Source organism: Rhineura floridana, chromosome 10 (genome assembly GCF_030035675.1).
Source record: "Rhineura floridana isolate rRhiFlo1 chromosome 10, rRhiFlo1.hap2, whole genome shotgun sequence".
Classification (NCBI taxonomy): Eukaryota; Metazoa; Chordata; class Lepidosauria; order Squamata; family Rhineuridae; genus Rhineura; species Rhineura floridana.
The window spans coordinates 89,606,245-89,618,636 of record NC_084489.1 but is presented as its reverse complement, the minus strand read 5'-3'; the positions used below and the strand labels follow the sequence as shown (position 1 = coordinate 89,618,636).

Here is a 12,392-nt window from a genome sequence, read left to right as displayed (position 1 = left end):
ATACACGCGGCTGGTGATGGTGGGCTGAGGGGCTGCCAGCTTTAGCAATCTCCCTTCAGAAAGAGAGCAAATGAGCCGCATTCACCTTTCCCTGAACCTTGTCTCTCAAGGACGGCCAGGGCGTAACGTGCAGGGGATGCTGGGTAGGTCAGGATCACCAACCCCTGCCCTCCTGGCAAAGGGCTTCTTCTGTGTGTGCATCCAAGGCTACTTTCCCAGCCCTCATGTGGCCACATTTCCCCTCTGCTGTTGCACACACATTGCAAACGACACAGGCAACATCCTAAGCAAACTCAAGGGCTTGGGCAGAGACACTGGTGGGGATCAAGAGCTATGGGGGGGGGGAACTGGGAGCTCAGCACATGTGATGGGAAGGCTGGGGCTGCTGACTGGGAAATTATACCCCCTTCCCCCGGCTGCCAAGGGCCCTGTTTCCAAGAGGCTAGAGTTTGGGAGGGCTTCTGTTGGGGCCTGGGGGTGGATGGGCTGTGGAGTTGGTAGAAATGTACTGACTCCAACATTAAAATAAAAACTCTCATAGGAATTTAGGAAAGTTTTCTGGTTCAGAAATTTTAATCAAATAAATAAATCTAGCCTGATAATTCAAGTGGTAGTGATGAAATGGCTTGTGCTACCATTTTACTACAGTAAATTTGTTATTACTAGTTAATATAGATTTGCCATTTATGACGGAGTCGGACAGTAGAATAATAGAGGAGTCGGAGTCAAAAGTTTGGCGTACCGACTCCACAGCCCTGTTCAAAACCACCACAGATGGTAGCACAGGAGCGTCTCCCATGCCTGGCCTAGTTCAAGGAAAAACAAAGGGGTCGCCCTGCCATCTGGCTATGCCTTATTCCACCTGCAGCCACACAGCTTCAGAGCAACCCTCTCCCCCCCGTTTCCCCCTCCCTGCTTGCTTGGGGTGAGCGAGAGGAAGCGTGCTCTCAGGCCTGGCCTATCAAGGCAGCTGCTACAGGGTGCAGAGGGAACAAGTCCCTCTCAGGCCAGCTGGAGCAACAGGGCAGCTTCTGCTGCACCAGAACTAGCTCACCTAGAACCAAATGCGTTTTATTCTTCTAAAAAAAGTGCATGATGAAAGACTCCCCCACAGCGACACCCATCCTCGGGCAGGCAAGGGGGCCGACGGTGGGGGGGATCCCCCTTCCTGCAAGTGCAACGTTGGCTCCTGCACACTTGAGGACTGGCTTCGTGCTTTCCCACACCTTCAAGACCTGGAGACATGTTAAGATGCAACAGACCAAGCCAGGGCAAGCTTCTTTTCTCCGCGCAGGTGGCAAGTAATCTGTCCTTGTACGAGGACCCCCCCCTACGGGGGCTGAGCAAACACGGCCACAAGTGAGTGGCCCCAACCATCGGACTGTTCTCTGGGGCCTTGACCCGTGCAACTGGCATCCTCCGTCCTTGCTTGCAGGTAGGCAGCTGTCGCCTTTTCCCACACCACGGCAAGCCGCCAAAGGCCACAATGGGAGAGCGGACACTATGAATCTTCCGGGACGGAGAGAGATGTCACAAGGGATAAATAGAACTTTATTTAAATAAACATTTGTCAACATCTTTTTACAAATTACAAGTCCCCGTGTCCAGATCCTTGGGCTGCTGCCAGATCTAAGCTCCAAAGCTGCCTGGAGGCCCTTTGAGTAGGTCCACTAGGATGTCCAGGAGCTGGCTGTGCTGGTGGTGAAGATCTCCAGGAATGGCGGCCATCTCGTAGCAAAGGCACGTCTCCACCATCCTGGAGAGGGCCACACGGAAGTCACGCAGGAGCCGGATGGTGTAGGAGTCCCCTTCCAGTACCAGCAGGTCACTGTCAACGAGGGATACGGTTGCTCGCCAGCCATCATCTGGGGGGAGAAGGAAGAGAACCTTACAGAAGAGTCCTAGTAAGGTACTGGACCAGTTCCCTGTTCCAGGAAGCAGAGGGTGACGGCAGCTGACCTACTGCCCTCACTTTTAGACTCAAGGCTGAGGCCAAACAGTCTAGAAACCTCACCTCAAAGAGAGCAGGAAAGGTTCAGAAAAGGGCAACCAAGATGAGCCAGGGGATGGAGCGACTCCCTTGTGAGGAAAGGTTTTAACATTTGGGGCTTTTCAGTTTAGAGAAAAGGCAAATGAAGAGGGACATAGAGGTGTGTAACATTATGCATATCATGGAGAAAGTGGATACATAATTCCCATCTCTCATAACAGATTGGTAACAGGGACCTGATGGTTTAAACACATAAAACCAATTCTGGCCCGCTTGCATTGGCTGCCTGTATGTTTCCGAGCTTGATTCAAGGTGCTGGTTTTAACCTATAAAGCCTTACATGGCTTAGGACCACAATACCTGATGGAACGCCTCTCCCAACATGAACCCACCCATACACTATGCTCAACATCAAAGGCCCTCCTCCGGGTGCCTACTCCGAGGGAAGCTGGGAGGCTGGCAACAAGGAAGAGGGCCTTCTCAGTGGTGGCCCCCAAATTATGGAATGATTTCCGTGACGAGGTGCGCCTGGCACCAACACTTATCTTTTCGGCACCAGGTCAAGACTTTCCTTTTCTCCCAGGTATTTTAGAATATGTTTTTAAGTTTTTAAATTTTTTTAAAAATTGTGTTTTTAAATTGTTTATGTTTTAAAATGTGTATATTAGTTTTTAATTGCTGCAAACCGCCCACACAGCTTCAGCTATGGGGCGGTACATAAATGTAATAAAATAAATAAATAAATAAATAACACTGGGACTGGTGGACATCCAATGAAGCTGAACATTGGAAGATTCGGGACAGACAAAAGAAAGGGCTTCTTCATGCAGCTGATGCGAGTTGTCTGTCCAAAACACCTGGAGGGCACCACATTGGGGAAGGCTTCCCTAACAATAGTCCAGTCCTTAAGTTTCTGCAATACAATATTCCCTCCAACTCCAGCAAAATGCCCTCCATTCTGTAACAAGACCACAGTTGCAGGTTAGCCTGACGTAGACCTCTTGGAAAAAGAATCACAAGGGGGTTGGACTTGATGGCCTTATAGGCCCCTTCCAACACTACTATTCTATGATTCTATAAGCCAAAGGCTGTCAGCCGATACAAGAATCTACTGGTTAAAAGGCAGATGAGCAATCACTTAAGTAAATCCATTGTCAACGCAGGACCGTACTTTTTTAGAGACAGCGAACGATAAAAACAGCTTGCTGCTAGTCACAGTTAGAAGCAAGGATGACAATTTCTTTCATTCTCTGCTGCACACCAGAATTAAGACACTACAAAAGCACATGCAGGACAAACAAAAGGAGGATGACCTGAGCGCTCAGCTGACTGAAGCTTTATTCAGGTACCAATAGAATCTTGTAGTCCCTAGTGAAACATCTAAAGACCTCCTCCCTCCCCCCCCCCCCCCCCGCAACATATACCACACTAACTAAAATATTGGAAAACCCTGGGCTCATAAAGGCTTGCCCAGATCAAAGAGCCTCAATGCTGCACCTGGGAGAGAGCCTTGGGTCACCTGGTCAGCCTGGTGACCCAGTGCCTGCAGGAAGAAGGAGAACATCGCCACCCAGGGAAGGAGAGCCTGCTGTTGCTGCTGCTGCTGTTGGAACACCACCTCCACCACCCTTCCCAGTGGGACTGCTGCCTGGCAGACGTGCCTCCTGCAGGACCAGGTCCCAGGTACCCAGCCAGCTGTGACTCATTTCCATCACCTGTCCCTCTTGGGAGGGATACATAAGCCGGCTGGCTGAGGTGGCCTGGGAGACCCAGCGCCTGCAGGAAGAAGGAGAACATCGCCACCCAGGGAAGGAGAGCCTGCTGTTGCTGCTGCTGTTGGAACACCACCTCCACCACCCTTCCCAGTGGGACTGCTGCCTGGCAGACGTGCCTCCTGCAGGACCAGGTCCCAGGCACCCAGCCAGCTGTGACTAATTTTCATCACCTGTCTCTCTTTGGAGGGATACATAAGCCGGCTGGCTGAGGTGGCCTGGGAGACCCAGTGCCTGCAGGAAGAAGGAGAACATAGCCACCCAGGGAAGGAGAGCCTGCTGTTGCTGCTGCTGCTGTTGGAACACCACCTCCACCACCCTTCCCAGTGGGACTGCTGCCTGGCAGACGTGCCTCCTGCAGGACCAGGTCCCAGGTACCCAGCCAGCTGTGACTCATTTCCATCACCTGTCCCTCTTGGGAGGGATACATAAGCCGGCTGGCTGATGTGGCCTGGGAGACCCAGTGCCTGCAGGAAGAAGGAGAACATCGCCACCCAGGGAAGGAGAGCCTGCTGTTGCTGCTGCTGTTGGAACACCACCTCCACCACCCTTCCCAGTGGGACTGCTGCCTGGCAGACGTGCCTCCTGCAGGACCAGGTCCCAGGCACCCAGCCAGCTGTGACTCATTTCCATCACCTGTCCCTCTTGGGAGGGATACATAAGCCGGCTGGCTGAGGTGGCCTGGGAGACCCAGTGCCTGCAGGAAGAAGGAGAACATCGCCACCCAGGGAAGGAGAGCCTGCTGTTGCTGCTGCTGCTGCTGCTGGAACACCACCTCCACCACCCTTCCCAGTGGGACTGCTGCCTGGCAGACGTGCCTCCTGCAGGACCAGGTCCCAGGTACCCAGCCAGCTGTGACTCATTTCCATCACCTGTCCCTCTTTGGAGGGATACATAAGCCGGCTGGCTGAGGTGGCCTGGGAGACCCAGTGCCTGCAGGAAGAAGAGAACATCGCCACCCAGGGAAGGAGAGCCTGCTGTTGCTGCTGCTGTTGGAACAGCACCTCCACCACCCTTCCCAGTGGGACTGCTGCCTGGCAGACGTGCCTCCTGCAGGACCAGGTCCCAGGTACCCAGCCAGCTGTGACTCATTTCCATCACCTGTCCCTCTTGGGAGGGATACATAAGCCGGCTGGCTGAGGTGGCCTGGGAGACCCAGTGCCTGCAGGAAGAAGGAGAACATCGCCACCCAGGGAAGGAGAGCCTGCTGTTGCTGCTGCTGCTGCTGGAACACCACCTCCACCACCCTTCCCAGTGGGACTGCTGCCTGGCAGACGTGCCTCCTGCAGGACCAGGTCCCAGGTACCCAGCCAGCTGTGACTCATTTCCATCACCTGTCCCTCTTTGGAGGGATACATAAGCCGGCTGGCTGATGTGGCCTGGGAGACCCAGTGCCTGCAGGAAGAAGAGAACATCGCCACCCAGGGAAGGAGAGCCTGCTGTTGCTGCTGCTGTTGGAACAGCACCTCCACCACCCTTCCCAGTGGGACTGCTGCCTGGCAGACGTGCCTCCTGCAGGACCAGGTCCCAGGTACCCAGCCAGCTGTGACTCATTTCCATCACCTGTCCCTCTTGGGAGGGATACATAAGCCGGCTGGCTGATGTGGCCTGGGAGACCCAGTGCCTGCAGGAAGAAGAGAACATCGCCACCCAGGGAAGGAGAGCCTGCTGTTGCTGCTGCTGTTGGAACACCACCTCCACCACCCTTCCCAGTGGGACTGCTGCCTGGCAGACGTGCCTCCTGCAGGACCAGGTCCCAGGTACCCAGCCAGCTGTGACTCATTTCCATCACCTGTCCCTCTTGGGAGGGATACATAAGCCGGCTGGCTGAGGTGGCCTGGGAGACCCAGTGCCTGCAGGAAGAAGGAGAACATTGCCACCCAGGGAAGGAGAGCCTGCTGTTGCTGCTGCTGTTGGAACAGCACCTCCACCACCCTTCCCAGTGGGACTGCTGCCTGGCAGACGTGCCTCCTGCAGGACCAGGTCCCAGGCACCCAGCCAGCTGTGACTCATTTCCATCACCTGTCCCTCTTTGGAGGGATACATAAGCCGGCTGGCTGAGCTGGGCTGGGGTTTTGTCTTTTGTTTTGTTTTCTTTTGGGTGCCATTGGTTTTAGCTATGGGTGGGTTCGGTTTCGTTTTATATTGTAGTTCTTGGGTTTTTATGTAGTTTGTATGTTGTATTTTACTTTATCTTGTACGCCGCCTAGAGCGGCCGCTTGTGCGGCCAGATAGGCGGCCTCGAAATAAAATTTATTATTTATTATTATTATTATTGGGAGCAGCTGATGGGCCAGACTGGTACCTCCCCCACCCCTTGTGGGCCACGTGTGACAGGTAGACGGAGAGGCCCATCTGTCAAATCATCCGATGTCACAATGACACCAGTGTAACTTTTTTTCCTACAGGGGCCTTATGAAGACCGTATGAAGTTCTGTTGTGGGCAACACTTTACATGGGGCTCAGCTCCACCGATCAGCTGACTGATGGTGCCTGAAAACCCCCTTTTGACTGAGCCAGGTTTTCACCTGCCACACACCTGGCATCATGTATGGCATCAGGTGTAGGGCAGGTGGGTGTTGCTTGGCTAAAATGCTCTTGCGGGTCAATTGGGGAGGCTTGGAGGGCCAAATGAGGTGGTTTCTCATCCCTGGAGTAGAAGATGACAACGCAGCATGAAATGTGGATGAAGTCTCCCCAACCTGTGTGCTGGGGGGAGGAGACAGGGACAAATGTGGACATGAAACCAGGTTGGAGCTCTGGGGAACCTCAAGAGGAAGAGTGTGCCAGACCTGTGAGGGATTCACTGAGAAGGACTCTCCAGGCAGGTAAGGCCCACAGCCTGTTTGACCTTTCTAAGAGCCAAGGGCGCGGCTGGGCCTTGCAGGAGCAGCAAGGGGGGAACCCGGAGGCCGTGTCCGCGTGCAACCGTGGCGCTCACCCCGCACGTGGATGTCTGTGTCCGTCATGAGCAGCACGGCCAGGGGGTGCACCTGCGAGGAGTCGCGCACAAAGACGCCGCCGTTGGACTTGACCGCCATGAAGTACGTCAGCCAGCGGCTGTAGAGCTTTGAGGCCTCCCTGCAGGGAAGAGGAAGGAAGAGACCTTCTCACGCCTGACCACCCTGCCCCTCTCGGCCCCCAGTGCCTGCCCAGCTGCCACCTGAGCTGGAGCACGCTTCGGCCGGGCCCACCCACCTGTTGATGGTCGACTTGTGCAGGAGGACAGTCCCAGCCTTGGTCCGGTACGTGTAGCTGTTGGGCTTGAACTTGCCCTGCCTGGTCACTTTGCCTTGCCTGACCTGGGAAGGTGAGCAGCAAAAAGGATCTGTTAACCACACGCCTGGCAAAGAGTTGATGGCTGCGTGGCCAACGGGAATAAATTTGACACTGCAGCTCAGTATGTATTACCGCCTCTCTTACCTGGATGAGGTTGGGGTACAGCCCAGCCATAAGAACACCCTTCACCAGCTCTTCTTCTTCACTGTACTGGTTGCAGACAGAGGAGGGCAAGAGGCAGCCCGAGGGGGTTGGCACCAGGTAGGCCTCGTAGAGGTTTTCTGAGAATTGCTTCACCAGGCCTGCAGGGGACAGAGGAGGCACAGCTGAGCGACAAACGCAAGTGAGGGAAAGTGCCCGGGGCAAGTTCAGTCAGGGGCTCTGTGATGTCCCTGTATATATATAATACCGTAAATATGGTAAGTACGGGTTTATTAGAGTATATGTGGTAAGTAGACTAAGTGAGAGGGGGGAGTACATGGGTACATGTTGGAGAATGTTGGCTGATGATTGGCTGAGAATTTGAGCGTCTGAAGGTATAAATGAGAGGATGACAGTTCTGTTGCTTCGGAGGGTTCTGGAGGGTTGGTTGGTTTTGGAGAGGGTTGTTGGGTGGATTGGATTAGGCGGGTAGTGAGGCAGGTTATTTATGACTAAGAAACACAAAGAGTAACGCATCTTATGAAATCACACGCTTGCTGACTAAACATTTAAGTAATCTTGTTATTCCCTGTGTATATAAATAAATATTTCTTGGTTTACCAAAACGCCTGTTCCTTGGCTGGGTTTACACAGACCAGAAGAGTGGGCAGGGCATATACCAAGTTGGGGAAACAGTATCAATGGTGGCAGCGGTGAAGAGATAGTGTAACATCATCAGGTATCCAGAGCAACCTAGGGCTGTAATCTTTACAGGCACAAAGATACAGGGGGGTTGAGGCCTGTAAGTGCACCCAGACACAAAGTAGCAATAAGCCAGGAGGAGACGAAGGCACAGTCTCAAGGCAATATTGTTTACAGGGAGTGTCTGGTGGTGCTGCCTAGCAGTGGGATTTTGAGAGATCTTTGCTACAGCCGGTGAGAGAACCGTTAAGAGACCAGGACCCTGAGGTGGGACCATGACAAGGCAGTGACCACACGGGAGGGAGCCTGACAGGCTCCTCCACTGGCTCTTTCCCCTCCACATTGACAGAGGCAGGGCTGTGAGGCACAGAAGGCAGCAGTTGCCAGCAACGCCCTTAGCAAGGCAGGACTGGGGGAATGGGAGAGATCCAAAGCTCTGTGGTGCCCTTCCTTTCACCCAAAGGCCCAAATTAAATCTCCCTCTCTGCACCACTCACAGCTCTCTCACTCAGATCCACAGCAACAACCCTGCCCACTCCCTCAGAAGTAGGCAGACTTTCTCAAGGGCACAGTTCTTCTCTCTTTCATCAACAAAGAAGATGGGTGGGCATGTTGGGAACATGGTGCCAACGGGGATCCAGGGCTGCCATTTAACCCAGAGTATGGCATGGATGGAGAACCTGTGCCCCCCCCCGAGATGTTGCTGGACTCCAGCTCCCATCAGCCCCAACAAACATAAGTCAATGGCCAGGAATGTTGGGAGTTGTAAGCCAGTAACATCTGGAGGGCCTCACAGACATTCACCATCCCTGCTCTGAAGAAGCACAGCAATATATTTTACCTACCAACCTTTAAAAAAGTGCCAGGCTGTTGAAGCGACGAACACATTATGAACAAGGCTACTGAGTTTGTCCCAGAATTCTTTTAAGGAAAAACAATCAGAGGTAGCTGGGGGGGGGGGAGAGAGAGCTTCAATGCTATCCAGTCTATAAACTGAGTAAAATCTCACACGGCAATTGGCATTGCTGTTCCCCTCCTATTTAAGAAAAAGGAACGCCTGTGTTTTTGCATGGGTCTGGGAAAGAACAGGCCTTTTCGCTACAAGAATTATCCCAGCCTTCACCAACCCTGGTGCCCTCCAGCTGTTCTGAACTACAAACTAGCAGAACAGCTGAATTGACCTTCGAAGGTGTCACCCTATTTTGTGTGTGTGTGTACGTAAGGGAGAGAGCAACATTACTGGGTTAACACAGCCTTTCCCCCCAACACGGTGCCCCCCCAATGTTTTGGACTACAACTCCCATCAGCCCCAGCCAGTATGGCTATGCTGGGTGGGGCTCACAGGAGGGGCAGTCCAAATAACTGGAGGCCAAGAGGATGGGGAAAGGCTGTCCTAACGCAAGAACAGTTTTATCGGTGTAAGCTGCTTCAATTAAAAAAAAGTCCACTGGACAGACAAGGGGCCACTTAGATGTTCCACCTCCAGGCACTCACTGAAGGAGCAGAGGGCTGTGCAACGGGGAAAGGAGCCGTCTAGGCCAAGGCAAAAACAAGTCATGGGGGGAAGGGCTGGTGCTCAGTTGCAGACCGCATGCTCCAAGGGATGGTCTGAAGGCACACAAGGCCACCACCGCACTGAAGCCAAGCAGGTCTGGGCCTGGTGAGTGCCGGGATGGAAGACCACTTGAGAACCACGCGTATCCTGCCTGGGGTTCCTTGAGGCGGGGTATCAATGTAAGGAAATAAATAGATAAATGCTTTGCTTGCCGAAGGCCCCAGGATCAACGCCTGGCATCTCTAGGTAGGGCTGGGAGAGACTCCTGTCTCAAAGCTGCTGCCAGTCCGTGCAGACCGTGCCGGCTAGACGGACCAAGGGTCTGACTCAGCGTCATGGGGCTTCCTACGTTCCTTGTACGGGAAGGGCACCCCTCCACTCACCGTTGACGAAACGCAGGCTGGGCGCATAAAGGAGGTAATCCTGCAGGTAGTTGTCGCGAGCTCGGCTGTCCCTGCGCCGCAGCACGTCCTCCCAGCCGGCCACCGCCCGCACGAACGCCAGGTGGTCGCTGCCGCTCTCCCGGCTCAGGACAGCCTTGGCCTAGGAAAGAGGAAGGCTGCTCAGATGCCTGGTGGATCCTCCCTCCCTCCCTCCACTCCTCCCTCTCCGTGCTGGCCCTCACCTTGTCCACCTCCGTGCGGTTCTGCAGACTGCTGCTGAACGGGTCCCTTGTGAGGCAGGAGACGATGACCAAGAGGGGATGGATGCAGCGGTAGATGGAAGCCAGCACTATTGCCTTGGCCAGCCGTGGGTCCGTGGAGATCTGAGCCAGGCGCTTGCCCAGAGTGGTCAAGGCCTCCCTGTGGTCCAGCACACCTGAAAGAGGGGCAGCATCAGCAAATGACTGCTTGGGAGACCGGCTAGGAGGGGAAAGGGCACGGCTGTCTGCGCTGTCTGCGCAGCCTCAGTGGCCACAGGACATACGGAGAAGCAACCCAGCCCAGCCACAGGCAGAACGGCTGGGGCTCAACAGCAGAAGGTCCCTAAGCCAGGCCCCAATGGCATCTCCAGGGAGGACTGAGAACGACCCTTGTCTGAAATCCTGGAGAGTCGTTGCCAGTCAGTGTAGGCCAGCCTTTCCCAACGTTTGGGTCCCCAGATGTGGCTGGACTACAGTTCCCATAATTCCTGACCACTGGCCATGCTGGCTGCAGGGGCTGATGGGAGTTGCAGTCCAGCATCATCTCTGTGTGGGGGGACCCAAAGGTTGGGAAAGGCTGGTGCAGACCAGACTGAGGGATGGCGTAGCGGTCTGACTCAGGGTAGGGCAGCCTCCTTACATCCTTATGAGCTCTCCGTTCCCCAGACAGCCTCCCTGTAACTCACCAATCTCCTGCAAAAGGATGACTGCTTCATCCACAGCTTTGATGTCAGGACTATCCACGGCTTTGGAGAGGAACTCAACGGCCTGGGGACAAAAACCACACAGAGAAGCCCCATAAGCTCCAGGGAAAGGGGGCTCCGGACAGCCCACAGGCCTGAACGTGGGTGTGCCAGTTTTGGCCTTCAGGGACATCAACAAGCAAAGTCAAGCAGAGAGCAGCTCACTCAAAGCCTCTCTCGGTTCTCAGCCTTTGCCAACCTGGTGCCCTCCAAACGTCATGGACTCTAACTCCCATCAACTCCTGGGTGATGCTGGGGCTGATGGGAGTTGCAGTCCAAAATATCTGGAGGGCACTGGGTGGGCAGAGGCTGAGCTAGAGAAACTGCTGGCCTGATTATTTAGCAATGCCTTCCATTTACAGCCTTGAAAGCTCAGGAGCAGAATATCAACAGTCACGGTTCTGTGTCTGCAGCGCACAAAGCCTGAAGATGGCCAACCCTTCCAATAATGGAGAGATGGACAACCAATAGTTACATTCCCACACCTCAGGCACAATTGGCATCACGTACAGGTTTTGTTTTTGAGATGTTTTATAGATGTTTTTAGTGTTTTCTTGTTTGTTTGCCGGTGGGATATTTATCTATTTAAAGGCTCTCCGTAACAAGATCGTTTTCAGAAGTCTCCAGAAAACCATCAGGGAGGGAGCAGAGAGGGCTTCTTGGGGTAGAATATTCCAAAGCCTGGGCGCCACAGCTGAAAAGGCTCTCTCCCATGTGCCTGTCACTCTAATTTCTTTCACTCCAGGCACGCAGAGGAGACCAGAGGCAGATGATCTTAAATCCCGGGCAGGTACATATGGGTGTAAGCGGTCCCTCAGGTAGAGCTTTAAAGGTCAGAACCAGCACTTTGAATTGGGCCCGGAAACAAATTGGGAGCCAGTGGAGTCAATAAAGCCCAGGGGTGATATAAATTTAATAAATCATCATCATCATCCAAGGCATGGGATGCAGGGTAGAGAGGTGACAAGAAAGATGGGACAGCTAGGAACCGGAAGATGCAAATATACTATCTCTTCCTGACCTGGACATCCAGCATTTCCTTCTAAGTGCAATAAACTCTTTGACAAGTTGAGCCTTTGGCTTTAAACAGCTCCAAAATGGCTCAGAATCCTGACCTAGACACCTATTCAGACACCATCTAAGCATTTGGGGGTTTTGTGTGTGCAGTTTGTAAGCTCAGATCTCCTGGCTGCCCATTAGAACAAGCCACAGAGCAGGATAATTGCTTGTGTTGATGCTTCACTGTTACCTTTATCAACAGTAAAAATAAGAAATGAAGAGGAGCCCTGCAGGCAGGGGGCCTCTACGTACTGTCTTCTCCGGCATGTGTATCTTAGCTTGAACCACCAGGTTCTCAAGGGGGGTGCGGAGGATCTCAGGCACTTGGAAGGTGGGCATCCTTTCCAGGCGGCTGCGAGGGAAGAGGTGGTAGGCAAAGCCAGACTGGCAGCGGCCGGCGCGCCCTCGTCTCTGGATGACGTTAGACTTGGATACCCAAACAGTCTCAAGGCACGAGACCTGGGGAAAGAGACGCGTTACGATCCCACCCAAGACCTCCACTCTCCCC

General features: G+C 53.7%; 1 protein-coding gene across 4 annotated transcripts in view; it reads right to left on the bottom strand.

Moving 5' to 3' along the window:
- Positions 1 to 1,530: 1,530 nt before the first annotated feature.
- The window catches only part of DHX30 (DExH-box helicase 30), a 42,464-nt gene continuing 31,602 nt past the window's right edge, over positions 1,531 to 12,392 (bottom strand). For all 4 annotated transcript variants that reach the window (XM_061587779.1, XM_061587778.1, XM_061587777.1 and 1 more), the window contains 8 exons: positions 12,137 to 12,343; positions 10,769 to 10,850; positions 10,065 to 10,258; positions 9,823 to 9,982; positions 7,186 to 7,343; positions 6,961 to 7,064; positions 6,704 to 6,843; positions 1,531 to 1,865 (listed from right to left, as the gene is read on the bottom strand). In XM_061587779.1, coding sequence (XP_061443763.1) covers positions 1,630 to 1,865; positions 6,704 to 6,843; positions 6,961 to 7,064; positions 7,186 to 7,343; positions 9,823 to 9,982; positions 10,065 to 10,258; positions 10,769 to 10,850; positions 12,137 to 12,343 — 1,281 coding nt within the window. In that variant the 3' untranslated portion in view covers positions 1,531 to 1,629. The remainder of the gene's footprint in view (positions 1,866 to 6,703; positions 6,844 to 6,960; positions 7,065 to 7,185; positions 7,344 to 9,822; positions 9,983 to 10,064; positions 10,259 to 10,768; positions 10,851 to 12,136; positions 12,344 to 12,392) is intronic.